This window comes from Aspergillus pseudotamarii (assembly GCF_009193445.1).
Source record: "Aspergillus pseudotamarii strain CBS 117625 unplaced genomic scaffold BDV38scaffold_25, whole genome shotgun sequence".
Lineage (NCBI taxonomy): Eukaryota > Fungi > Ascomycota > Eurotiomycetes > Eurotiales > Aspergillaceae > Aspergillus > Aspergillus pseudotamarii.
The window spans coordinates 194,428-221,843 of record NW_022475039.1 but is presented as its reverse complement, the minus strand read 5'-3'; the positions used below and the strand labels follow the sequence as shown (position 1 = coordinate 221,843).

Here is a 27,416-nt window from a genome sequence, read left to right as displayed (position 1 = left end):
GACCGGTCATGCCAGCAATGTCGATGATCATCATGATGGCCGAGCGAGGCTCTTGTTGGACCTATGAAATGAGATCATAATACGAGGTTGAAGTCTTGGCTCGCGAACACCGAGTGGGTGGAGTGAGTAGACAGTATCCCAGGCAATGTTTTTCTGCTTGAATTAATAGCTCTGGATTAGTTGCCAAGGTAGAAAAGATGTGACTATTTGGATAACACTGACAATTATATCGAAAGTTTGCCTTGTAACTTCATAGGTTGCCCAAGAGCGTTCCCTTTGGCAATATCCTATAACCCTCGAAGGTGGTCATGATTGGCCACATTGCCAACGCTCCACCATTCAAGTGTTTTCTTGGCAGCGCTCCGTGCAGCCAAAACGGGTAATCTCGACACCTTGGAGCCTGGGGCGGTGTCGACGTGTTTCGCCCGACGCCCAACTCAATGGATAAGGATTAAGGCTGAGCAAAGCTTCACAAGGTAGATACACCAGCTTCTGGTTGCCTTAATGCCATATAGAACACTGATTGGAAGAAGCTGGACTCAGCCCTGCCCGAAGTGGGTAAGATCGTGGTAGCCATGGAAGCTATCACTCTCTTGGCCCTAACTTACCCCAATGTGGCCGTATCCAGCGCTTTCAATCTGTATGATGTAGTCTGCTCGCGCAGTTACGGACTCAGCTATTTAAGAAAGTGAAATCCTGGTCCCAAAGATGTCTTCTACCACGATCAACAACAAACAACGAACAGTAACTTCCAACCTGAACGACAATGGCTTGGAAATCTACCTTTCTTCTAACCTCTTTCTTGGTTGGCTCTTATGCCACACCGCTTGCGATTCCGAAGCATGCCCGCTCCGAGAAGATCGCTTGGGGGGCGTGTCAAGACAAAGGAGTTACTGAGCCGGCTCAATGCGGCAACTTGACGGTGCCGTTGGACTATACCGAGCCCGATTCAGGCGAAACACTCCAGCTCCAACTCCTCAAAGTCCCAGCCATTCGCGAACCGAAGAAGGGAACCATTCTGTTCAACTTCGGTGGGCCGGGTCTGGAGGCAAGACTGTCTCTCTTTGGAGATGGTGATATCCTACAAGCGTAAGATCCCAGTGCCGCGATAACGGGATATCTAGGGCTCTAAAATGCTGACGGACATCCCAGTTTGACCGGAGGCCACTATGACCTGATTGCTCATGACCCTCGGTATGTTTGTCCAGGCTCCCTGTAACTCGCCTCGTGGAGAGACTAACGGAATACCGCAATGTAGTGGAACCGCGAAGACCCTCACCGCATACTGCTCTACAAACGTAACAGAGAAACTTGCAATTAGTACTGATGCTCGATTAAACGATTTCCCCAGGCCCTCCGACGAGATGGGAATAGGAAGGCAGTGGGCTGGCAGCGGGTTGTATGCCCAGTATTGTTCCGAGGGAGAGCTGAAGGAGAATGGCGCATATCTCAGCACAGCCTTCACTGCAAGGGATCTGATGCAGATAGTGGATGCAGTCACAGACGATGGTCTGCTGAAGTATTGGGGTAAGAGAATTCCCCGAGAGACGCATGACTAGGTCAAAGGCTGATAAACTCTAGGTTTCTCATATGGCACGGTGTTAGGATCTACTGTTGCTGCGATGTTCCCCGACCGGGTGGATAAACTCATCCTGGACGGTGTTATGAACCCGCACCAATACTTCAATGATTAGTATGATTCCATACTTTCTTGGCTCTGCACGGGCAATACTGACTGGGCTTCCTACCTGCAGTGACACCGAACTGTGGGCAGATTCAGACAAGGTCTTCTCTAGCTTTTTCGAGCAATGCTTCAAGACACCGGACCAATGTGCCCTCGCTAGCCGGAATGAGACCGCCAAACAGCTTGAGAAAAGGATCTACCAACTTCTGGATGATTTGAAACGTGAACCCATCATCTACGAACACTCCATCATTGACCACAGCTACCTTAAAACGTTCATTCGCTTCGCTCTCTACTCCCCTAGTTCCTATCCTAACCTGGCCGCTGCCTTCAACTTTTTATTGGACGAGAATGTGTCAAAGTTCATGGAGCTGGCCAACGCCCAGGTGGGTGCTTTATTATCGGGCTCGCTGACGGGCGACGACGCGGCATTCGCCATTCCCTGCTCTGAGAAGAGAACCGGAAAGCATACCTTGGACGAGATAAGGCCTGATCTCGAGATCTTATCGCAGACGAGCAATCTACTGGGTGAAGTCGGAAACGCTATTGCTATGATGTGCACTCAGTGGCAGATCGATGCCAAAGAACGCTACGAGGGCAATTTCGAGTCCAAGACCAAAAATCCCATTATGGTCATCGGCAACACATATGATTCTGCCACTCCACTTCGGTCGGCCCAGAATATCAGTGCCAGCTTCGAACGTAGTGTTCTGCTGGAGCATGGTGGCTGGGGTGTAAGTCTTTTCTTCACTATAGCTCTGTGGTGCGAGGACTAACATGTTATTATAGCACGCTACTTTGGCTCACGGGTCGTCATGCACGTCCAAGATTATCCGTGATTACTGGACCAATGGTACCCTTCCTGCTGCAGGGACAAAGTGCGAACCGGATTATCCCCCTTTCGAACCTGGATCATTGAAAGATGTTCTGGTTAATATCGGCTTCCTTGATAAGGAATAAGCGTTGTCACCGGTCAACACTGGCACATCAGTTTTACCATGAATTTTCACTGCTTGTATATCTCATAGTGTTCCTTTGATTATGTTTTTCTTGGAATATTGCGTTAGAAGCCTAAGTACATGTTTTAGACCAAATCCTTAGTTTTAAATACTATCTAGAATTATAATCTATACTTAGACAATGTTATTTTACCAGCCCATAACTCCAAGACTGCATTACAACGCTAGGTAACGGTAAATTTGGCACCGAAAACAGCTACACTTGAGCTGACAATCTGGGATGGTGTTATATTCCGTCTTTGCGATATGCGATTATAACTACCGATTGCAACATTGCAACATGGGAAAGGTCTTCTGTTAGGTGGTAGAACATCTTCAGTCGGCTTTTCTAATCCGTAAATAGGCCCTACACCCCCGTCAACATTTAGCTGCTGTTTAGTGCACTTCGCAAAGGCCGCCAAGGGCCTTGTCTCTTTTGGTCACTAGAGTTGAAAGGCCGATTGAGGAGACGTATTGAGAGTACCATATCCCAGCCTTTGCTATAGGAACATAAAAGATAGGAAGCAAACAGTGCAGCTATCTTTGGAGCAGTTTTAATATTGAAAAGGCCAAATGCGATCAAGTAGGCCAGGCAGCCTAGGCATTGGCGTAAGAGCGATCTGATTACTATATTCACTCGATGAGCCGCTCAGGGTGGTAGGAGTTTTAAGGTCAGTCCAATATCCTGTACATAATCCATTATCCGCGAAGATCTGTGCCGTTAGTGATCAATCACCTAGCTATTAGGCTGCCCAATGTTCACGATAGATAGCAAAGGAGAAACCTTCAACGCGAGGACCAGGGCAAAAGTAACTGAGTTATAAGAGAGTTACTAGTATTGAAGATAATTCAGCCTGGGACGGAAACCAAATATAAAACCAGATACCAATTAAAAACTACGACCCGAAGGGCTGGCCTCGAGTCCGGTCATTCATTATGATCCATTGACATATTTACTTTTAGAAGCATGACAAACGCGACAGATTCGGACGTTGGAAAGCTTCTTTATTACACCCGTGAAGTCGACACGTCTGTACATCTCATCGCAGCTCACGGACCTGCATCACGTTGACTAGGAAATCTGTCGTGTTGCTTGGGCCTGAGTATTCTCATCTACCACCTTTGCACCACAACAACACATCTTCAGGGATGTTATGTTGACAGCTAGCCACCTTTTACTCATTGCTCTGTGGTGAAATTGGATACAGAGAAGTATCCCATTTCTCATCACATTGCGCTAAATCTGAAAAATGACTGACAGAACAGGACCGGCACGAAAAGATTGAGGACAGAATCGTATGAGATGGGTGTCTAGGCCAGAAGCAATATCTCGAGGCGGGATCTTATTAATTTACCAGGAGTATTTCACCAACATCGTATGGCCGCGCATGTACTCTTCTCCTGGAGCTTGGACTTCGCACACGTTCTTTTTTCTCTTCCGACATGCGTCATTCAACAATATTTCCTGCGGAATACGTATGCTAGGACACTGATCTGTTCACGGGCTGTGCTACCTCTTTTATATTTCGGAACAGTGTATGTCGATCGTTTGGAGCTTATTGGATAAATCAGGGCCAATTATATCAAGGCTGCGGCCCAACCCCGCCGTAGTAGTAGTTATGATGGGTCCCATGTCTGTGAGGCATTCTGGCGAGAGGCCACTTGTGGGGATGATTAGAACCACTTATTGTCTAGAATACAGTTTGATTCGCCTGATAATCCCTGGCCAAAGCTCACCGATCCCAATAGTACGGTGATCTGCAGAAGAGGAACGTGGTTCCGTACGGAGTAGAGGGGATATGGTGGCCGATGATAGACGGTTAGACCCCCTAGTTCTAGTTCCGAATATACCTCCAGCAGCCCTGGAGGCGTGTCCCCCGTAGCTGTCGCAGAGGCCGCAAGCATTGTTTTCACAGCGATCAAACGGCGTGGATACTGAAGAAACCTATGTCTGATCAGCCTGGGGAACATCCTTCAGCAATTTGTTGCTGTGTGTGAATATGGGAAAGGCTGGGTACGCCATTCCGTTCGCCCCGCTTCGATTAGTGGTAAATAAAAGTTTAGGAAGATATTCTTCTCCACCTCAGCGCGAAATCCCACCCAGCTGAAGTGGGATTAAATGCTCAGCTGAACTGTGGATAAGCTGTTCCATTCGCTTCGCTTAGACCAGCAGTAAATAGAGTTTGGAAAGATATTCTTCTGCCCCTCAGCTCGAAACCCCACCCAGCTGGGGTGGCACTAAATGTTCAGCTGGACTGTGGATGCGTAGTACGACTATAGTTGACAGAATCTCTTCGCCTCGATGATATAAAATCCTGCAAATTCCCCTTCCATCACTAGCAGCCTAGCTTTCTTCCTCTCTGCTGCCCTCCTCTCTTACATTCCCTGACCACTTATCTCTATCACTTATCGCAGTCATGCAACCCGCAAGCGAGCGCCCATTTCAGGCTTCCAGGTTCGCATACCTGACCAACACGGATGGCCTTGCCGCATCCCACCCAGGCGCCCAGCAACAGGTTGAGAACGCGAAAAGTCATTACACAAGCGCCCTCAAAAATCTCGAATCGACGGATAAAGACGCCCGGGAAGCGTATCACGACGACAAGGCAAATGGTCTAACTACCGATACTTTTGGAAATTGGGCAATGCAGAATGTACGTTTACTATAATCCCCTTCCTTGGATACTGTTTCCCCGCTGAAGCTCTCCCTTTCTAATACTTGTTCGGTACTATAGTCTCCTGAGTGGGCTTCCGCGAAGGCGGAAGCGCAAGCAGCGGGTGCAGCTTTGAGTAGCGCTGCTATGAATGCCTTTGGGCCTGCTTATGAGCAGAGAATTCGAGAGAAACAGTCAGAAGTGGACCGGGCGGCCTACGAGGCGGGTTTCCAGCCTGAGATCTTCTGAGATATATCATGGGTTTCATCCGAATTTTAAGTATCGCAACCCAGAGTGAGATTATATGTATAACTATCAAGGCGGTAGTACAAATTCCATTTCACCGACTACCTATTTCAGATCCTTGTTGAGTCCTTCATTGAATAGTAGCACTGTCTTCATCGAGCTTATCATCCTTTAACCCTCGATGCAGCCAATTGCTGGATCAGTGACAAGTCCGCTTGAACGGGGACTCCAATGCAGCACTACGCCGGGACAACGGCCGATCACCATGTATTTAAAGATATATCTAGATTAGGTTTTTGATTGGCAAGCCCGTGCGAGAGAACAAACGTACAAGAAGTGTCCTAAACACTCATTCAAAATTCTAGATCCTCACTTTTTCCTCCCCGCCGAACCTCCAATTGAGCTATAGGGTCAACAATCGCATAAAACCCGAGCACCATCGGTTGCGAATCGTGCCCTTCCTTTTAACCGAAGGTCATATTTAAACAGAATGAGGGCCAAACATAACTTCAGCTCAGTAGGGGCAAAGAAGCGACCGAGGCATATATGTCTACCACCCCCGAATACATTATGCTCTCGGTTCGATTGCACAAATTGACTCGCGTTGTCTCCTGCACAACGTCGCTTCAAGAAACGATGCCCGTCGAATGCTTCAGGGTCCTCGTGAACCTCGGGATTCCACATGTCGGTTGAGTCGACCGCAATATGAGATCCCTTGGGCAGTCTCGTCCCGTCCGGTAGATATGTGTCACGGCTGCGAAATACTGACGCACATATACCGGTTGACTGTGGGATGACTTCCCCATTCTGTGATAGTTTCGTCCACAACAGGTTAATTAATATATTGTCGGGGGCGTGGAGGGTAGACTGAGCTTCGAACCCCGGGAATCCGCAAAGTATCCTTCCCTGGTCAACTCTTGGTGGTCGAGGTCCCTGTTTGTCTGGGCCCAATCGCTCAGGGCAGATGGAAGCACGATTTTCAGCCCGTGCAGCGTATGTAACGTGATAGGACCACCATGCTGGGCGAGACCCTCGACGATGAGCTTTTTCGCATTCTGGTTGTAGTCGCGATATGCTTTGCGACGGAAAAGGTCGCCCCAGTAATCATTCACAACGGGAAATATTGGTCGGTGTTTGGTCGCATAGAGATATCACATAGCGAAGATGGCGATGAGTGTCCAGGTGCAGCCACCCGAGAAGATTTGATACAGCATTCATTGGAGTCACTTATTGGGGAATGTATGAGACGCGGCATGGTTTATGACGGGCGAGAGTTCGACCTTTAACCGGCAAGTATTCAATCTGGAAAGCCAGGGGGCACTCAGTTCGGTAAGGAGTAGATCATGTTCTGCAGACACATTTATACTGATTTGGTGGGTACGGAAGTTAGGTGAAGTGGGGAATTTGGTCCACATTCATCATGAGCCACCGTGACCCATGTCGCGCTGCTCGGATTGGGTACGACGGATTAATCTAATCTAGGGCTTGTCATTACCTGAAGAATTCTCTCATGGCCTTAGTAGGAATAGAATATATAACGTACAGCACCTAAACTTGGTAGTGACAGTGGTAGTTAATCTACCCCAACCGCTCAAGCTAGCCGGAAGAATCCCTAAGTTTAGGACCTATGGTACTAGTTGGGAATCAAGTTATCGCGGGTATTTGACTGCTATGCTCGTTACATGAGTGTAGCCCTTTGGTCTATTTTACTCTTAGATATGATCATCGTTCATGACTGCCCTCTGTAATAGTGATTTCGTCGTTTCAACACTGAAAAACTGATCATTGAAAGGTCTTGTCTATTGTTGGGGATAGAGCGTACAAGGCACGGTTGAAAATGCCTTTGGTATTTAGCCCAGTGGGCATGCCTGCTGCGTATCACAAGTCATAACCTGACGGTATGCAAGTAGAACGTCGCTGCACATTTTGGGTCGAACCTCCATGAATGAGTCTACTCGACGTATTAAAGTAGGGGTGACCCTCTGTTGCCATAGTTGCTTTCACCCCGAAAGCCCAATCTTTATCTCCCCCGCCGGCGTTGGGCGTATGAAATTCGGGTAATACCCACTAGACAATGGCTGTACTCGAGTTTTAAAGCCAGAGGCTCAGCGAGCCTATTAATCCTTGTTGAACCTGTCCAATGGGTTAAGAGTGGTAGGTGACTCTGCCAAATCCTTGTGCATCGTGCATGATGTTCTGGACTGTTTAGCGGGGTTCTTGAAACCCCACGTCGTTCTCCTTTCCCACCCAAACTACCAGTATCCCTCACCTATACCTCGACCGTCACAGAGACTCGCCTGACATGAATGACCTAGTATACGAGTTAGATCCGAAAGGAGACATTTTCCTCGTCCTAGACAACGTATCCCATGAGCTGCCGGACAATCTACGGGATATGACAACGTCGTCGGAGTGGCCAAATGGACTGAGTAACCCCACACCTCCAGAAAGTGACCAGAGCAAAGGTGGGGAAAAGTCAGACGAAGGAGGTCAAGGCAATGAGGTCGACTCGACCAATATCCCTGAATGTGCCCCGCGGCGCCGTCTACAGATCCGTGCGTCGTCCAAACATCTGATATTGGCATCCCCACAGTTCGAACGATCGTTGCAAGATGGCTTTCAGGAGGGTACCACGCTGAAGGCCACAGGTTGTCTAGAATTCCCTGTGCGGGATTGGGAGGCCATACCATTTTTAATCCTGATGTTGATTATCCACCATCGAACACGAATGGTGCCTCGACAGGTGTCTTTGCAGAGGCTGATGCAGATCGCACGGTTGGTCGATTACTATGAATGTTATGAGGCAGTAGAACCGTTCTCAGATTTATGGCTTGTCGAGTTGAACATCAAGTCAGGGACCCCCACATCAGTCGATTCGGCCAAGTGCTGTCTTTGTATCTCTTGGGTGTTTGATGAGGCCGGGGCGTTCAAACTTGCCTCTAAGTACCTCGAGTCTAAAAGCACATGCCTGATTAGCTTCGATCAACATCCTGTCCCCCGCTCGATACAAGGTAAGTTTGATCTAATATCTCAGCTATCACATCAACTAACAATTCCTTATCGACTTCAGATGCGATCAACAGTTCTCGACGAGCGCTGATTTTAGGAGTCATTGAGTCTATGCGAAATATTTTCACAAAGCTACGGGATGGCCCTGACCAATGCTCTGAGGAATGTAGCTGTGCGTTACTTGGCGCTCTGACAAGAGCAATGCATCGAATTGGAATTCCGGTAACAAGACCGCTTTTCAGCTATAAGGGGATCAGCTTTAGTCAATTGGCGCAAAACTGTCGCAACATCAAAACCCCGGAGAATGTATGTAGAAAGAGAGGATATTATGACAGGTGTGACATATATAGAAAGGTTGATCCTCTCTTAAGAAATATCGAGAAGCTTAACGTGGGATTGGACATTTCGAAATTCGCCGAACTTCGCTCTCCCCATACCTAGCTAAAATCTCGGAGTCATCATCATCAATCAATACAACTTCAACTGCCTGCTCAAGCCCAATTTCATCTTCTCTCTTTCAACTCTAAAGCTACAAGGCTGAGGAAGGCCACATGGTCCAATCGGTTTATCCGAATGAGATGCTTGACTTGGATCTGGACCGAGTAACCCTGAATTAGCCATGCACACGATAAAGGGAACTGTTCGATAATTTTATTCTGCTTGTTCAAAGAGCGCGATGAAATCAACACTTTCGTAGAATAGGAGATAATAGGCTAACTGGCATTTTCAGCCATATTGACAATGATCAGATAGCTAGCTACAAAATATTTAAGAAAGAATCTTCAAATTGTTGTGGGATCCATTAATGAGGCCTAAATTAAAGTGCCACCCCACCCACCCCCCCTCTCCCCCAAATTCCCAAATCACTAATATTCCTGAGTGACTTGGACAAAGAACAATTGAAGCTTCCCATTATAGTCCAGGTCTGTCTCTTAGGGGCCAGAGGCTCAGTTTCTTGGGCTTGTTCAAGCTGCTCCGCCTCTGTTTTCAAGTCGCGGAGTACATTCATCCAGCGTGGTTTCGAAGTCCCGTAGGGTGTGATCAAGTGCCTTGTCAGACACCGCTGTCTTCAAGCAACACTCGAGACGGTCTTTTCTCGTTTCATTGTTGCGAGTTACAATGTATTTGATTGAATCGCACTGATGAGACTAGTCGCATTCCTCGAACCATGCCACAAAATACATTTCCGCCCTTCGTACTTCGAAGATGTCGTTCTTCTGGCACATGTGGATAGAAAGAGAAGTTGTCGTGTAGTCTGGTCTGGCTTACGAACAGGAAGTAAAGGCGCTCGCCGGAGACGAACTACTAACTCAGAGTAAATATCTATTATGCTACCAGACGGCGGAACATCTTTGGGGCATCATATACCTTCGTGGTGGCGGCTAAGTGCCGGGATATACTCCTCAACTTTAGTTTAATCAGAGCTGGTCCTTTTTCCAATAATCTCTAACGCCTTCCATAGGTAATCTCCTGTGAACATGTACCCACAAATTCAAAGTCGAGAGACGTCAACTAAGGGTTATTACGAGGGTGAAACAGCCCCAAGAATCTAGCTTTCAACCTCCGATGCGTTGCGGGGATTTGCTCCTACTCTAGTGGGTTTCCTCTTCGAACTATTGTTCCATCGTTGTCTTAACTACGGAGTATGGCCTATTTGACGAGAAGATTAACATGTATGAGGTACTTCCGGTTAGCCGGTTATTCTCTCAGGAAAGCTGCCGCTTAACTGGGTCTGACTTTGCCCCAAGTAGCATACCATACTACATGGTTGTCCCATCCGACCCAGTTCAAGATGACTGATATCGACTGGCGTAATCAGCTTAGGAGAGACCTTCACGCCAAGAAAGTCTAGCTTACCACCCAATTGTCCAGTATTAGTAAATTATGCTTCACTCTATCATATATTAAATATAGCTAAGATACTCTTAATCAGCCGCCTGTCCCATAATCGCACTTGCTGCTACACAGTAAATTCTGACTAGGCAGGTAGGGTATACTATAGTTAAGAAAAGGGTTTCATCTGGACGGCGTGGATTCGCGTACTCCTCCTGCGTGACTTGAAATAATAACCAGTATTAACAGATGGAATTTCCCACGTTTGTTTCAACCTTATGATTATACGGTCTTCATACACTGATAAGACATCGAACTGGCGAATTGTTGGCTTACACTGTAGAGCTGCTCCAAACTGCCTTCCATATTGCTGTAGAAACCGTGTCTACGAACCCTATTCATGTCAACCATGGATGATTTATAAACCACTGGCTTGTAGCACCAACTTCTATGGAAGGGCAGACTTGACTAACACGTTATCACGTGCCAGCGCATTTCTTGAGCAGTGCCCAACGATTAAATAAACACCAAACCCCACCACGTCAGCAGTACCAACCACCTAGGACCTCATCTCTAATCGATCACTACAGTATTGGATTCTCTAAGCTTCACATTCATGCCATGGACCAACCAACCCATATTTTCGATCCAGACGGCGAAGTGATTATAACTCTGCAAGGTCCAGCCCATACATTTGCACCCTGGAATGCTGATGGCAAGACACCTGCCAAAGAAGGATCTGTGGAAGGAGCACCGGTCGAAGAAGCGCCTGCTGGTGTTATACTCGACGACCAACACGAAGAGGTACTTAATTAGATCACCATTGGTAATAAATAATGTTTCAACGCTGCAAGCTTACCATACTCATCGTTAAACCTAAGGAACATGTGAAAGAGCAAAGTTATCGCATCCAAGCGTCCGCAAAACACTTGATATTTGCGTCGCCCGTATTTAAGAAAGCCCTTACTGGACGTTGGAATGAAGGATTCCAATTGTTCAAGACTGGTGTAGTACAGATCACTACCAGTGGTTGGGACCTTGACGCTTACTTGATTTTAATGAACATTATCCACTCTCAACTCCATGAACTACCGCGAGAATTAAGTTTGGACTTGCTTGCGAAAGTCGCTGTTTTAGCAGACTACTATGAGTGTCAAACTTTGGTTCAATACTTCGCAGAAAGGTGGATTGAACATTTGAAAGTTAATCTGCCCACGACATATTCCCGCGATACAGTGCTCTGGATATGGGTATCATGGATCTTCCGCCAATCAACTGAGTTTCAGAAAACTACGTTTATCGCAATTTCGCAAGGTAGCGATACTATAACAAACCTTGGGCTGCCAATTCCAGAAACAGTATTGTGTAAGGCCTCCAGTATTTCTTGTGCGAGGGACGATATGTTAATATCATTTAGATAAGGTGAACAGCCACCGAACCAATGCAATCTTAACTATAATCTCCACACTCAACAAACTACGCGATGACCTCTTAAATGGAATTCACGGGTGTTCCTTTGAGTGTAGTTCGATCATGCTTGGAGCCCTGACGAAGCACATGCATGCAAATGCTCTACTCTCCCCAGAGCCTCGGTATCCTTATAAAGGTCTGAATTACAATGGGTTGCTGGAGACAGTGCGTAACTTTAAGTCACCGTTGTTGTATACCATCCAAGGCTATTCAGGTTACGGTAATCAACACAAGTGTCGGGCTTCATCCTTTTCTTCTCTCATCATCATACAAGAAGATACAGTGCAAGCATTGAGTTTGTCTTCAGTGACCTTACCACCACCACTACCTAACGATTGCAAAAGTCACACTGATCGAGCTGGAAGTCCAGTCAAGGGGCCGTTGGGGGCGTGGCTTTCCCCTCAGCGTTTGGAACGCATTGAAACTTTAAGGCGAGAGGGTAGATGCCTTACCTGCCGGGGAAAGATGCCGAAAACTTCGGAAAGGCCTTAATAGACTCAGCACTAGCCCTGTATCCTAGGTATCAAATGCTGAATGGTATGAAATAACTCACTAGCATGCGCTTCAGCTATCGCCGTAAATATTTGTAGTATAATAATAAAGTAGAACTGAGAAGTGGTACCCTGGTCATATGTCGGACCATGGTTGAGGTTCACAAATGCGGGTCTGTGAGACACCATAATAACCATCGAATGTCTCTCAGACTTGGCCAAACTGACTTTATCCAACACTTTCAGCTCACTGTAGCTCATTCAGCGACAATAGGTTCTCTAGGCGATCACGCGCTGGGCTTGGGTCCTCGTCAGATTGAAATATAAACGAGAAACTAGCTGCTGAATGTTACCACTTATAATTGAAGCTCAGGTGTGGAGATACATATTATGGAGTTAGTTTGTACAAATCTGAGCTTCCCCTGATGCATCAGAGGCGGCCATTAAATCTAGGCTCCTGCTACGACTACTCTGAGTGTCATTCAAAAAGACTGCAGATGGTCACGCTGACATCTGTGGTTGCTACGCCTGACGTATATGTATGTTGATTCCCCCCGACCCCTTTTGAATGACCGGTCACCTTGCCTGCAAGTTGCAACAATCGCTGATAGTTTGTGATAACGGCAGGCGCGAAAGATATTAGATCTCGGCATCAGGCGGCATTTCAGGGATGATGACCTCATGCAGCGGTCGGAACTGGTGAGAGGAACTGAATGGTGATTCCGTGCTACACTAGGAAGATTGTTGAATATGAACCGTAGAGCTACTTACTTCAACAACTAATACTATGCAATATCTAGTTCATCCTTTCATGTATACGCAGCCGCCCATTGAGGAATGGCTGAGAAGAGCAACCACGAAATGAGAGCGATAGTAGTATCCCCCGAAGCACGCACGTCTTTTTTCATTAGTCTCTATTCCTCCTACCTCCCCCTTGGCAAACTTATAGTAAACTTCCGCCAGGCAAGATAGGCCTTTAAGACATATTGCTACAAACTGACGGTCCCCGATGGTATTACCTCCAGCATGTTACAACATCTTAATAGGCATTTGCTGAATATCAATCCATGCATGGGCATCTGAATAACTGCAAGTTTCTTGGAATACCAATACTGATCAGATCGATCTATGACTGTGCATATATAGCGGATAATGTCTAGAGTGGTACGGGTTCCCCTTCATTTCGTGTTGATACATTTACATTTATCTTTCACCCTTTAGGGTACCGTGGAACCATCAAGGCCTGAAATAGCATATATTCATTCACCTAAAGGTATCTAGCTCTTAAACCACCCATGGTTCCACGGACCAACGATGGGGCTCTTACCAATTGCGGAGTTGACATCCTTTTACTTTCAGTATTAAGGCTTTGACCACCCGGGATATCCGCAGCCGCTCTTGCGTCTTAGTACGTCTCTAACCAGAAGTTGGACCTCACGTAAGACTAAGGCCTCCAGCTCGTCCGTTTGAATACCGAATGGGTTCATAGGTAGCTAATCAGGTTGTGGCGGAGATCTCCGAATAGATTGTTTCTAAGAGCCTGGTATAAATGGAATCCCGCTTCAGCTTTCGTATTTTACATCAGGCCTAGCCTATGCTCTAGACATCTCAGCCGCTTCAGGCTGGGATTATGGTCCTCCCTGGGGCGTAGCCAAGCTGAAGCTGGCCGAGGCTGACCTGGTATAAGACATGAAATTCCTAAAAGATGATGTCAGGTCATATGGATACCATGGGTCTTGTGCGTTGTGACACGGGGTCGCCGTGTTGGTCATCAGCAATTGCTATATAATGACCGGTTAATTCCAACAAGAATGAGTCCAAGAAGAATTGTTTTATTAGAATCACTCGAGGAAAAGTCCCACATTCACCACGCTTCAACTGCATTATATATCGTTATACATTATGGCAGAGACACATAGCAAGAACAGAACGATGCGGTCGGTTGTTTTTGATGGCCAGCCGTTCGAGGTTTATGTCCGTGATGTTCCGAAGGCAAAGGTTATCAAGCGAACGGATGCCGTGGTTCAGGTCACTTCAGCAGCGATCTGCGGCTCCGACCTGCACAACTACCACGGCGTCTTTGGTAGCGACCAGGTGCCATATTCTATTGGGCATGAGGCCATGGGTATCGTCGAGGAAGTTGGAGCAGATGTTGTTTCCGTGAAGGTTGGGGATCGCGTCATTATCCCGGACTTCCCTGATGGCGTCGCGCTGGATTTCGAACCAACGATTAACCCTGCAGTTGCCTTGTATGGAGAAGGCCATCAATTTGGTGATTTGGGAGGTTGCCAAGGTACGGTTGAGCACTGCCGAATCATCCTTTAGTATCTCTTGAGAAGCGAGACATCGGTCATTATTGAAAAACAAGACCTATTTCTAACTGGCAAACGTCATTTTCAACAGCCGAATATGTGCGTGTCCCACTCGCGGACAAATCCTTGATTGTTCTCGGTCAGGAATATGATGGCATCAAGGATGAAGATCTAGTTGTTCTTTCAGACATCTTCCCTACTGCCTGGGCGGGGGTCACTTGGTCAGGCTTCGAGGCAGGAGATACGATCGCTATCTTTGGGGCAGGCCCAGTCGGACTACTAGCGGCGTATTCGGCAATTCTCCGTGGAGCCTCTCGAGTGTATTCCATCGACTCAGTTGAAGATCGACTGGAACTCGCGGCTTCTATTGGAGCTATTCCGATCAACTTCACCAAGGGCGAACCGTCGGCGCAGATTCTGGTCCGGGAACCAGGTGGCGTTCAGCGCACTGTAGACTGTGTTGGGGAGGAATGCGTCAACGAGAACTTGAAGCCCGATCAGTCCTTTGTTACCACACAGGCAATCAAGTGTACTAGTGTGGGTGGTGGCTTAGCGGTTATTGGGGTACACTTTGCTCAACCGAATTCCCAAGGAGTTCAACGAGGAAGCACCATTTCCCCATCGATTACCTTTCCCATGACGCTCTTCTGGGAAAAGAATATGACGATTCGAGGTGGAGCAGTGGACAGCAAATCATACGTTGAGCCACTGCTGGAACTGGTGAAAAGTGGCAGAGCTAAACCGGGCTTCGTCTTCTCCCGCATTATCGATATCGAAGAGGCGCCAAAGGCCTATCGACGGTTTTCTGATCATCTGGAGACGAAAGTCATGATCAGGTTCTCCTAGAACAATAACCCCTAGTACCTGCGGGATGAAGGGTATACACGATAGTATAAATTGCACGCCTATCCACAAAGTTTACACCTAGTTAATCCAAGTAGTAAGGGTCTCGATGTCATCAGAAACCACCGTTTCATTGTAGATGCCCTGGGGCATTGGAAACTCCCCGGGAAGGATTTTCCTGGAACCACCACTTGCATATTCAGAATCGTTCATGAGTAGCAATGTATTGTGCCCAACTTCAATGTATCTAACATGGACCTGCCTACGTCTGCTTCCGCGACCGATGACCACCATACGGTCTCTATCGCGAGATCTAGTATCTTAGAATACTGATACCTGAAATGTCGAGATAATCCCTCTGTGGTGTAACCAAACGGTCTTGCTTTGACAACGTCCATTCTAGTATTTACTCAGAGAACCTGATGTCAATCGCCACTTATTCGAGCGGCGGCAGACAGGGCAGATGGACATGATTCTGTGTCTATGGACCGAGTAATGCGCATTGATATTAGGCGTTCCACCAACCCCTCTTCATGCAGCTAAGGTGAGGGGCAAATCAAACCTCGCTCTATAAAGCCCGAGCACCGTGTCATCCTCACAATTAACACCAATTTAATCCCAGACTCCCTGAACGAACACTCCCTCTCTCGCCAATCAATCATTTCCCAAGATCGAACACAATGACCATCCAAACCTGGCACCAAAAAGCCCTCACAAAACAGACCACCGCATTATCCAAAATCCCCCAAGCATGGCGTCTCCCAACCTCAATCCAGTCCCTCCTCACCTCCGACCCAAATCTAAACTGCCTTGAGATCCCAGAAAAAAGCGGGCTCCTCACACCCCGTGAACTCGAAATCACAACCACAGAAGACGCAACGGCTCTGCTCGCCAAGATCTCGAACCGAGAATACACTTCAGTAGAAGTAACAACGGCCTTCAGCAAACGCGCAGCAATCGCCCAACAACTCACCAATTGTCTGACGGAGACATTCTTCGATGGGGCCCTCACCCGCGCCAAACAATTAGATGAGCATCTCGCCACGACCGGCAAACCAATCGGACCTCTACACGGTCTACCCATCAGTCTGAAAGATTCGTTTAATGTAGCCGGCATCCCGTCCACACTGGGCTTCATTTCCTTTCTCGATAACCCAGTCCCAACCAGCAATTCTGCTCTTGTCGAGATCCTCCTCGCAGCTGGGGCAGTGATATACGTCAAGACCAATATCCCACAGACATTAATGACTGCCGAGTCCCATAATAATATCTTCGGTCGAGTACTGAACCCCCACCGGATCAATCTAGCAGCCGGAGGCAGTTCCGGTGGCGAAGGTGCATTGGTAGCCCTCCGGGGATCACTGTTAGGTGTTGGGACGGATGTCGGAGGTTCGATCCGTATCCCTGCCTTTTGCTGTGGGGTTTTTGGGTTCAAACCCAGTGGAGGAAGAGTCCCTTATGCGGGACAGACGAGTCCAGCTAGACCGGGACTCACTGGGATCGCACCTGTGGCTGGTCCGTTGTGTCATTCTGCCCGCGACGCGGACTTGTTTTTCAGGGTTGTTGCTGATGCACATCCGGAGGATGTGGATGACCAAGTGATTGGTCTTCCGTGGTCGAGCCCTATTGAGCAGAAGCCTTCGTTGACAATAGGACTTCTTCCCGAGGACCCGACGAGGCCGTATCATCCTAACATGCTGCGGACAATTTCGACCGCGGTGAAAAAGCTCGCCGCGGCGGGTCATCAGATCATCGATTTAACCGGGAAATGTCCCCCAGTCCACGAGTTCAGCAATATCGCGTTTCAATTCTTCCAAATGGATCCCGATAGAACACCCCTTGGTCACCTCGCTGCAAGCGAAGAACCCTGGGTTCCATCCTTGAAATATACGTATAACCCCAATGGGCCAGCGCCTGAGCCGACGCTGCGACAACTGTACGATCTGAATGTGCAGCAGGCTGATGCTTCCGTCGCGATGAGAAAGGTCTTCCTAGATAATAAGCTTGATGTGATTCTGGGACCGGGACATCAGACTTGTGCGCCGGTGCATGATACGTTTGGGTTGCCGATTTATACGATGTTGGCGAATTTGGTTGATGTATGTCTTTCCTCTCTCCTCCTTTGTTCTTCTTTTCTCTCCGTCTGTTGGGGACATTTGGTTCTAATGACTCACAGTATCCGGCTTGTGTGATTCCCGTTGGCACTGCGGATGAGGCAGCTGATGCTGATTTCGTTCGTGATGTTGAATATATTCCTGAGTGTAAGCGACCTATCGGCTTCACGTATCTAGAGGAATTATGCTAATCAAATATAGATACCCCTAAAGAGGTCGAAGGCGCGCCATGCCATGTGCAACTTATCGGAAGACGCTTAAAAGATGAGCTCTTGATGCAGCACACTCAGATTATCGAGAGCGTCCTGAAGGGTAAGTGAGTGGTGCCGATGTTAAGATAGAATGCAGCAATCTTGCAATGGCCCATTTCAATACAGGACTAGGATGGGGCAGCGCGAAACAATTTAATTTGTATATAGTTGACATGTAGCTACTTAGATCTATCGATATGAGTACTTTAGCTCAGGTGGCGACATCTGAACACCAGACAGATAATAGCCAAACAAGTCAAGCAAGCTTGCATCTATCTTCAACCATAATAGATCATAGTCTAGCTCCGTCCAATTTCCCTCTCCTCCACATTCGCCCCAGTCAATGTAGCTACCCACTTCTTCCCTTCAAACTCCACCGTCAATGTGAGCTTTTCATTCGGGAAAAGAGTAACATAATTATCAGACCAGTATACCGGCGCCAGCTCGTGTTGTTTCTCATCGCTAACCGTCAAATGCATAAAGAAAGCAGGCACATCGGATGTGTTCTCCAGCGTCACCTCGGCAAATGTGGATCCATGTTCCGACACGGTCGTCTTCATGCTTGTCGACACGGATGCAGCGCGCATGTTGTTTAATGCAGTGAGATCGGTGTATTGGGTGACAGGTGTCGTGTAGAAGGTAGAATTATCCCAGTCTAGGCTCTCTGTGTTAGGTGGGAGCCAATAGACATTGCGGCTGAGAGTGGTGCCCTTTTGCGAGTCCTTGAGGGTCAATCTAAGGAAGCCGACATCCTTAATTTTCTTTATCTCGCGTACTTCTGCCACCTGCTTGGATGTTGTTGGAGTGGTGTATGTAGCGATACTTTCATAGTGCATCGATCTGCCGTCGAGATCAACTAAATCCACAGTAACAGTCCGCCTCCCGAATTTGTCCAGAGAATGATTGATGATATGAACTGTATGCGCTTCGTAGTCGTAAGCGACGTGCTCCAAGCGGGCACCCACCTTAGTCCCAAAATACGATCCTGCCGGTCGTAAGTAATAATCAAACAGCTGCCAATGCAGACTAGGCCAGGCGCCGTTCAACATCCAGTAAACCACGCCAGTGGCCGGGCGACTGGCGTTTTGGCGTATGGCGAATGCTTCAAATTCAGCCCGAGTCGCTTCGTAATCCGCCATCTGCGATTTGCGAAGATAGTCATCCAGCCCGGCGGGCGGCCCGTACCGCGCAAAAAGTCCCTCGTTGTACAGGGAGCGGTCCGCAAAGGGCGAGTCATTTTTACTCATGTGCCATTGCGGCTCGTCTGGCTTCATCCACAGATTATCCAAGTCTTGGGGAGACATAAACTGCTTTAGACTGCCGAGCTCGGGCGTTCCGACACCAGCCCCTTGTTCGGAGCCGAAACCAAATGCTGCCCCCAGCTTGTCGTGGTACCAGTAGTTGGGCGGTACCCAATCGTAAGGCCCGTCCATCTTCATGCCAGACGGACCCAGGAGCTTGGGATAGCCGCGCTTACTTGCTGATGCAATGATCGGGTTGGGCCAGTCCATACGATGCAGAGCGTTGACATACACATTTGTGGCCTTCTCGTTGGGCCAGAAGTCCGATCCAATCAGGAATGCCAGCATTGATGGATGAGCCTGCATCATTTCTGCTTCATGGAGCATAATAGCTTCAGCAACTGGGTAGTCCTTCTCTGTCCACTTGACTCCGTTTGCTTCGTCGTTGTACTACACGAGTTAGCCACTGCAGTTCATATAGGCAAAGGGTCCCAAAAGTACCTCCCACCCTTCCCATTTATCACAGCACTCCCATCCTGATATTACCATCAATCCCATACGATCAGCAAGATCGTACAATTCTGGATGTTCCTGTTTTCCTTCCAAGCGCACCGTATTCAGACCCATATCCAACATGTAACGGAAGATCTTGCGCAGATGCTCAAGGTCAAACCGGAGGAACATGTCCGGACTATAACCACCTCCCTTCACATGGAACGGGTATCCATTGACGCTAAATCCAGTGTCATTATACGAGTTAAGCTTTGACGTAACGTGTCGAATACCGAATTGCGTTGGTGGCGCGATATCCGAGACCTCATTGTGACTAAGAGTGGTCTTAGCCTGAACCGTGTACAGTGGCTGCTCACCCCAGGCCGCGGGCCACCAGATTCTGGGGTTCTTCAGCAAAACATCCATCGAAACTGTCGCGCTTTTGTGTGGTTCTAATTTGAATTGCTTGGAAAACGCGACCGTCTGGGATGCATGACCCTGCGCCTGGACGGTACCGTGCACAACACCACTGGCCACGCGATTCTCGTGGTTCTTAATGTCTACCTTGATAGTGGCGGTGACATTCTCAGTATGTACACCAATGAAGTCTGTTAAGATCCGCGGCGATGACATGGACACCGGTCCTGTCTGCTTGAGTTCTACGTCCCGCCAGACTCCCGTTCCATTATCAGGCGGGTACGGGTTCCAGTCCACAAAGCCCTGGGCAAAGTCCCGGAGGTAATTTGTCGGATGAGCCTGGATCAGCAAGACATTTTTTCCAGTCCGGACAAAGGGCGTGATGTCATAGCGATGGCCACCGTACGATCCCTGTTGAGTGGAATTGGATGCAATTTGTTTTCCGTTAAAGTAAATATCCGCCTTGGAAGTTATACCGTGAGTGACGAGGAACATATGTTGTCCCTTGGGAGGTGTGGTAAGGCTGAGCTCCTCGCGATACAGCCACGGGGCGCGGAAGATGGTCTGGTCGACGGTTGCAAGATTATTGGAGTAGAGTAAGTGCGTGTCATTGTAAGCGCCATTTTGAATCAGCCCTGCCATGACAGTAGCCCGAGAGCCGATCCGATACCAGGAGCCCACATTGTGAGCCGTCGGAAGGGATAGCTCAGTCAGATTACTAGGTGCGTGAAGGGCAGACTGCAGATGCCATCCAGGAATCACAGCCGTGTCACCAGGGGAGGCGACAGAGGCTACGACGAATGGGAGCACAGCGAGTGCTGAGAGGAAACCTCGATGATGCATATTCCCTCAGGAGCCCCATGTGCTGTCTGTAGGTTGGGCGAAGATCGTGGGAAGCTGGAAGGTTGGGAGCGAGGAAATATATGCAAGGGCTAAAGTTACATGAAGGTTCAAGACACCCTTGTCGAGCAAATCTCCGAGCTTCGAAAACGACCACGATCCCCTGGAATGTAGGTGCACTGCATGGTTACATCGTGTTCGGGTCATCCCGAGAGATCGTCGGCAACGCGACATAGAGCATGTCACGATGCCGATAGAGCAATGGAACCGTGGATGAAGGCTCGGCCTCCTCCCGATAGTACCCGCGTGCCTGGACGCAATTCTGTCGCAATAGACAACGCCATTCTCTTCCTGTCAAAGTATCGTGGGGTAGTATTAGCCAAGACAAGCCAACGGAAATAAATATCTGGTGCAACGCTGCAGGTCCACAACTGTTCGTCACGGTCTCTCGGAGTTCAATGAATTGTGGGGTAATGATGGTGTATCTGATGCCTCAGCCAACCCTACCCCATCGTGAACGGTCCCTGTTTTATAACTGGGCTCACCCCCTCATCGTAGTGTTTTTTGTGCTCATGCCAGACTCCAGGCCACGATTGAGTTAGTCTCGACCAAGAGCTAAGTCGCCGCTAGTGAATTAGTCTAGCCCCAGGAGCCGTCTGGCGCCCGTGCAGGTCAGACGGATTCATGAAATGCCACCATTGGGGTTCTACGACAAATCGGCCACGAGTCACTGGTGGGGACCAACGTCTCCCAACGCAGAAAGGACTTGATCTTGCTTATCTGATTGGGTCCTTCGTTTGTAAATACTAGCATCTGACAGCGAGGCAACCAATTTTCGAGCATGTCTGGTGCCGGTTATAAAATAGCCCATGTTGCCCAGAGACCCGTCCGCCAGCTTTGGAATTGCCGCTCGATCTCGGTTGCTAATACAGTGGGCGCCCCTCCACCATGAACATCACCGAACAGTCGTACGACTATATCATCGTCGGCGCAGGAATTGGCGGTCTAGTATTGGCCTCCCGTCTCAGCGAAAATGCCAATACCAATGTTCTCCTCGTCGAAGCCGGGCCTAATCACATGGGAGACCCGCGCGTCGAAACCCCAGGCTTGCTGGGCGCCATGGTCGAAAATCCGGATTTCGACTGGGACTACTTGACCGAGCCACAGGTCAGTCAGGTTGGACATTGTCCAGACCATGGTGGTTGCTGACAAGCGCTCCAACCAGGTACATGCAAACAATCGTCAATTTGGCCAGCCACGGGGCCGGATGGTTGGTGGCTCCTCGGCCTTGAATTTCTCAGTGGTTATGTACCCATCACGCGCAAATTTCGAGGCGTGGGAATCCCTGGGCAACGATGGGTGGGGCCCAGATGTCATGGCTCCATATCTGCGTAAATTTCATACATACACGCCCCCGAGCGAGACCACCAGGGCATTCCTCTCTGTAGACAGGTACATGAAGCCAGAGAACCAGGGAAGTCAAGGGCCGGTTCCAATCTCTCACCTTGATATCTATACTCCGTTCAATCAGGCCTGGAATGAGACATTTGCCCGCTTGGGTTGGAACACTCATGCAGACCCAATCGCAGGCCGCAAAGTAGGACCCTTTACGCCGCCACTGTCCGTTGACGGGAAGACCGGCCAACGGGGATATGCTGGCGCTTACTACACCCAGGATGTCGCCGAGCGCAGAAACCTGCATCTGCTCGCTGAGACAATGGTAGAGCGAGTGATCTTGAAGAAATCTGACAATGGCCAGGTGGCCGCTACGGGAATTCAGATTCGGACCAAAGATGGTCAGCAACTCAAAATTTCTGCCACGCGTGAAATCATTATCAGTGCTGGAAGTCTGAATTCCCCACAACTCCTTGAGCTATCCGGTATTGGCGCAGCGGATCTGTTGCAGAAACACAATATCCCTGTAGTGCTCAACCTGCCTGCAGTCGGGGAAAATCTCCAGGATCATTGCATGGCAACCATCAACTTCGAAGTGGCAGACGGACAGACGTCCGCAGACATCGCGCGGGATCCAACGGTGGTCCAGGCTCTGATGGAGCTCTATGAAAAGACACGTACTGGTCCTATGACTGGCATCCCCGTTAGTGCGGCCTATTTACCCATGGTTGACCACGATGGACAAGTTCCCCGCGAGCAGATAGATAGTTTGTTGGCTCAGTATCTGGACGGCCCGCAGGCTGAACGAGTCTCGCCCGGGCGGCAGCAGCAATACAACATCCTGCGACAGATGCTTCGGGATGACCGGACAGGCTCCGCACAATACATGTTCCTCGGAGCACAACTCAATGCGAAGGAGGGGGTGAACACAATGAGCTATGTGCTGTCGAAGGACTTGCCCGAGAACTACATCAACATGTTGGTTCTACATAACCATCCCTTCTCACGGGGATCCATACATATCCAATCGCCAAACGCGGGCGATAAGCCTGTCTACGACCCCCAGTATCTATCTCATCCTTTAGATTTAGAGATCCTCGCCCGACACACTCAGTTCCTGGACAAGATTGTCAGTACTGAGCCGTTCAGCTCGTTACTCAAACCCGGCGCTCGGATACCTCAAGCGGCGATCGATCTGGCAGATCTGGGGAAGGTTAAGGAGGTAGTTAAAGATCGTCTATTCCACTGCTTCCATCCAGTGGGCACATGCGCGATGATGCCTGCAGAGTTAGACGGAGTAGTTGACAGCCAGCTAAAGGTTCATGGCACACACAATTTACGAGTGGTCGATGCCAGCATCTTTCCCCTGGAACCGTCGGGTAATATTCAAGCGACGACATATGCAGTCGCCGAGCGCGCGGCGGACCTTATCCGTGCCGCTGCGGAGCACTAGAACGAAGATCGGCGCCTGTGGCGTGGGGTTCATGGTTGTTTTGTTTCAAAGTCTCACTGGAATGTAGCCTTGCCCTATTTGTCAATCGATGTTTTACGTCGACAAACGCTTGGAGAGAACCACTTGTGCTCATTAAGCGGGGATGACATATAAATTGACCAAAAAGTCGTAAGCTTTGGGTAAATTGCTTTCAATGATCATTACGTCTGATACAGTGGGCTCAGCTCCATCATGCCTCGCATCGGCATCTGACGGCTGTTTCCACGCAACCACTGCATTCCTGTCACTGGAATGTCGGTTAAAACATTATAATAAGATCGACGGGCTCAAGGGACTCTTTCAGTGATTATGCCCTGCAGCTCTGTTGTCTGAAAATCAACTCACAATGCGAACACCATGGTGTGCCATCCTGGCGCTGCTTGCCGGCGTCCAGGCCATCGATATGAAAGTAGAGGATCCTGGTGAGATGCGCCAAAACCAGTGGGACTGGAGCACTGCTAACACAGGACAGAATCGGTGAAACAGGCCAGTTATGCGGTCGCTAATAACATGCTCTCTCACTACACTGGCATGAATCCAGGTACAGTGAATCTACGTTGCTATACGGTACGGGGTGTCCCAGACTGACAAGAAGCGGCGGGCTTCGACCCGTGTTTGCTACATGTACAGGCGGCACGCCCGGAGTCTTACCTCCTCCGTATTATTGGTGGGAGGCCGGTGCCATGTTCAATGCTCTGATTGATTACTGGTATTACACGGGCGACGACCGGTGGAACGACATGATCATGCAGGCTATGATCTGGCAAGCAGGTGGCGATGGGACATTTATGCCTCCCAATCAGACACACGCCGAGGGCAACGATGACCAGGCCTTCTGGGCCTTTGCTGCCATGTCGGCCGCTGAACGAAACTTTCCCAATCCGCCAGAAGGGCAACCAGGGTGGTTGGCCATGGCTCAGGGGGTGTTCAACACCCAAGCCCCGCGATGGAACACTGAGACCTGCGGTGGAGGTTTGAGGTGGCAAATTTTTAGCTTCAATAACGGATACCATTACAAAAACACCATCGCCAACGGTTGCTTTTTCAATCTAGCCGCGCGCTTGGCAAGATACACGGGGAATCAGACATACGCCGACTGGGCCGTTCGAGTATGGGACTGGACGGAATCGGTCGGCTTCATAACCGAAGATTATCTGTTCTTGGATGGGGCGGACGAACTCAAAAACTGTACAGAGTTCAACTACCTCCAGTGGACGTACAACTCCGGGGTGTATCTGTTTGGTGCCGCGAGCATGTATAACCTGGTAAGGGTGCCTCTTGGCGATATCGCGAGAAATCGGGCTAACTAGTCAGACTGATGGCGACCCCATCTGGAAAGAACGAACGCAGCGCATCCTTGACGCCACGAAGGTGTACTTCAAAAACGACGTGCTGTACGAACGAGCCTGTGAGCCCATAAATACTTGCGGGGTGGATCAGCGGTCGTTCAAGGGGTACCTGGCCCGGTGGATGGCAGCATCCGCTCAAGTCGCCCCGTTTATCCTTGACCAAGTGATGCCCAAGCTACGCACCTCAGCAAGTGCAGCCGCTCGAACGTGCACCGGGGGATCCGATCACGCCACGTGCGGTATGAAATGGACCTCAGGGCAATGGGACCAGAGTGACGACGTGGGCGTCCAGATGTCCGTACTGGAGGTGATGCAAGCGACCCTCGTGGGGGGCGTGGCTCCTCCGGTAACAGAGGACAACGGGGGTACCAGCAAGGGGAATCCTAGTGCCGGAGCCGAGGCAACAGGCCCGCAACCCCATAGCCGCCGAATGAGTACCAGCACGGCCAATCGGGCTGGCGCAGGCATTCTCACGATACTGCTGTCGATGCTGATCTTCTATACGGTTTGGTGGGGAATATACGAGTAGTACCTCACTGACTGCGCCGACTGTGAATATTTTCATGAGCCTGTCTGATGTTGACCATTCCCCTAAAACGGTTTAAATATGAGTGCAATCTTTACACCCCACCAAGCGTCGTAGTTACCGATCCACATCCGCGTAGCGACACCATTGGAGGAAAGGGTTGAAACTAAACGCGACTTGGCATGAACATTCGACTATGATTCGTAGCACTCGGAAATCCGGATATATGCTCAGCACAGCCTTGTTCTGCAGCTTATGCCAGACTCCACCTCACTGTGCGGGGAAGCTGAGGCACAATCGGACATTGCGGCGATATTCCGCTATTGCCATGCAGCATATATGGTCCCAGCACTCGCAAATGCTGCCGTATGTTGTCATTAAACGGTATCAGACCATCGTAATCCAATCGAATATTGTTCGGACAACACTCTGGTGATCATCACCATCCACAGCAAGAATGTCTGCCGAGGTGTCCTCTCATGATTTCCAGATTCCCTCCCACTGTAAGGCAGGCGTGGTCGTCAATGAAGGTCCAAACTTCGAGGTTAAGGTCGAGATGGTACCGGTCCCGGAGCCCGGTAAGCCGTATGCAACGCAAAAGGAAAATCAATAATAACCGCCTGTATTCCAGGTCCCGATGACATCCTGATCCGGTTGAACGTCACAGGTATCTGCTCCTCAGACCTCCATATGATGCAAGGCGACCTAGGCACTCCACCGATGTCAACGTTTGGCGTTCGCTCTCCAGGTCACGAGGGTGCCGGGATTGTAGTGAAAGTTGGCGCCAATGTGAAGAACTTCAAACTAGGCGATCGGGCGGGCATTAAACCACTTCTCGATACGTGCGGTGCGTGCGAGTTGTGCTGGGGAGATAAGGAGACGTATTGTCGCACCGCTATCCACGCTGGCTTGATGGCACCTGGTAGACCACCACCCTCCCTTTGCTAATAGCCTTATTCCATTGTTTCGCGAGGTCGGTCACTAACGGAATAGGGACCTATCAACAATATATTGTCTCTCCCGCCCGATATGCTACGCCCATCCCCGATGGGATTCCGGATGAGATTGCAGCCCCTATTATGTGCAGCGCATCCACCATCTATCGCTCTTTGACGGAATCCGCGCTGAAGCCGGGAAACTGGGCCGTGTTTCCTGGCGGTGGTGGTGGGGTGGGTATTCAGGGCGTGCAGCTCGCTAAGGCGATGGGTATGCGTCCAGTTGTCGTGGACGCAGGTGAATCGAAGAGGGCATTGGCTTTGGAGATGGGCGCAGAAGTCTTCGTCGATTTCATCGAAACGTCTGATCCTGCTGCGGCTGTGATTAAGGCAACCGATGGTGTAGGGGCGCATGGAGTATTCGTCACAGCTCCTGCGGCCTACCGAACAGCGTTATCATACGTGGGTAATCGTATTGGAGCGGTTGTCATGTGTATTGGACTAGGTCCGACGGGCGCAATGACGATCGGGGATGATCCCAATGCTTTTATCTTCAAGAATCTGACAGTCAAGGGGACCTTGGTAGGCAGTCGACAGGATACGGTAGCGGCATTAGACTTTGCTCGGCGGGGCAAGCTTCGGCAAATTTGCGAAGTCTATCCGATTGACCGATTGCCTGAAGCAGTAGAGAAGCTGCGAAAGGGGCAGGCCACGGGACGAATGGCGGTTGACTTCAACAAGTAGATCGCCTAGATGGAAACAATCCATGGGGAGAGATACGGAGGCGGTCAGAGTATTGCCGTCAACCTCATAACAATGGCCTC

At 49.4% G+C, this 27,416-nt stretch overlaps 8 protein-coding genes across 8 annotated transcripts; 7 read left to right on the top strand and 1 right to left on the bottom strand.

Moving 5' to 3' along the window:
- Positions 1-744: 744 nt before the first annotated feature.
- Positions 745-2,644, top strand: BDV38DRAFT_292679 (TAP-like protein-domain-containing protein; the record flags this gene model as incomplete). Its single annotated transcript, XM_032062060.1, has 6 exons — positions 745-1,089; positions 1,153-1,194; positions 1,259-1,527; positions 1,582-1,693; positions 1,755-2,418; positions 2,474-2,644. The coding sequence occupies exons 1-6, from the start codon at positions 767-769 to the stop codon at positions 2,642-2,644; spliced, it is 1,581 nt and encodes a 526-aa protein (XP_031913830.1). The 5' UTR covers positions 745-766.
- Positions 2,645-5,021: 2,377 nt separating this feature from the next.
- BDV38DRAFT_246199 (uncharacterized protein) lies at positions 5,022-5,778 on the top strand. The gene is made up of 2 exons (XM_032054514.1): positions 5,022-5,336; positions 5,418-5,778. Exons 1-2 carry the CDS (start codon positions 5,100-5,102, stop codon positions 5,583-5,585), a joined length of 405 nt encoding a protein of 134 aa, XP_031913829.1. The 5' UTR covers positions 5,022-5,099; the 3' UTR covers positions 5,586-5,778.
- A 5,267-nt stretch (positions 5,779-11,045) lies between these two features.
- BDV38DRAFT_271073 (uncharacterized protein) lies at positions 11,046-12,474 on the top strand (the record flags this gene model as incomplete). Its single annotated transcript, XM_032057250.1, has 4 exons — positions 11,046-11,228; positions 11,306-11,789; positions 11,842-12,200; positions 12,451-12,474. 4 exons carry the CDS (start codon positions 11,046-11,048, stop codon positions 12,472-12,474), a joined length of 1,050 nt encoding a protein of 349 aa, XP_031913828.1.
- Positions 12,475-14,287: 1,813 nt separating this feature from the next.
- Positions 14,288-15,543, top strand: BDV38DRAFT_271072 (glutathione-independent formaldehyde dehydrogenase; the record flags this gene model as incomplete). Its single annotated transcript, XM_032057249.1, has 2 exons — positions 14,288-14,678; positions 14,789-15,543. 2 exons carry the CDS (start codon positions 14,288-14,290, stop codon positions 15,541-15,543), a joined length of 1,146 nt encoding a protein of 381 aa, XP_031913827.1.
- A 527-nt stretch (positions 15,544-16,070) lies between these two features.
- On the top strand, positions 16,071-17,974 carry BDV38DRAFT_292672 (amidase signature domain-containing protein; the record flags this gene model as incomplete). The annotated part of the gene is made up of 3 exons (XM_032062059.1): positions 16,071-17,639; positions 17,717-17,801; positions 17,856-17,974. Exons 1-3 carry the CDS (start codon positions 16,221-16,223, stop codon positions 17,972-17,974), a joined length of 1,623 nt encoding a protein of 540 aa, XP_031913826.1. The 5' UTR covers positions 16,071-16,220.
- Positions 17,975-18,204: 230 nt separating this feature from the next.
- On the bottom strand, positions 18,205-20,898 carry BDV38DRAFT_282696 (putative glycosyl hydrolase; the record flags this gene model as incomplete). The annotated part of the gene is made up of 2 exons (XM_032059850.1): positions 18,205-19,596; positions 19,648-20,898. 2 exons carry the CDS (start codon positions 20,896-20,898, stop codon positions 18,205-18,207), a joined length of 2,643 nt encoding a protein of 880 aa, XP_031913825.1.
- A 945-nt stretch (positions 20,899-21,843) lies between these two features.
- Positions 21,844-23,743, top strand: BDV38DRAFT_282695 (GMC family oxidoreductase; the record flags this gene model as incomplete). Its single annotated transcript, XM_032059849.1, has 2 exons — positions 21,844-22,062; positions 22,121-23,743. 2 exons carry the CDS (start codon positions 21,844-21,846, stop codon positions 23,741-23,743), a joined length of 1,842 nt encoding a protein of 613 aa, XP_031913824.1.
- A 549-nt stretch (positions 23,744-24,292) lies between these two features.
- BDV38DRAFT_271068 (glycosyl hydrolase family 76-domain-containing protein) lies at positions 24,293-27,336 on the top strand (the record flags this gene model as incomplete). The annotated part of the gene is made up of 6 exons (XM_032057248.1): positions 24,293-24,323; positions 24,413-25,047; positions 25,097-25,565; positions 26,170-26,235; positions 26,289-26,579; positions 26,651-27,336. The coding sequence occupies 6 exons, from the start codon at positions 24,293-24,295 to the stop codon at positions 27,334-27,336; spliced, it is 2,178 nt and encodes a 725-aa protein (XP_031913823.1).
- Between the last annotated feature and the right edge of the window lie 80 nt (positions 27,337-27,416).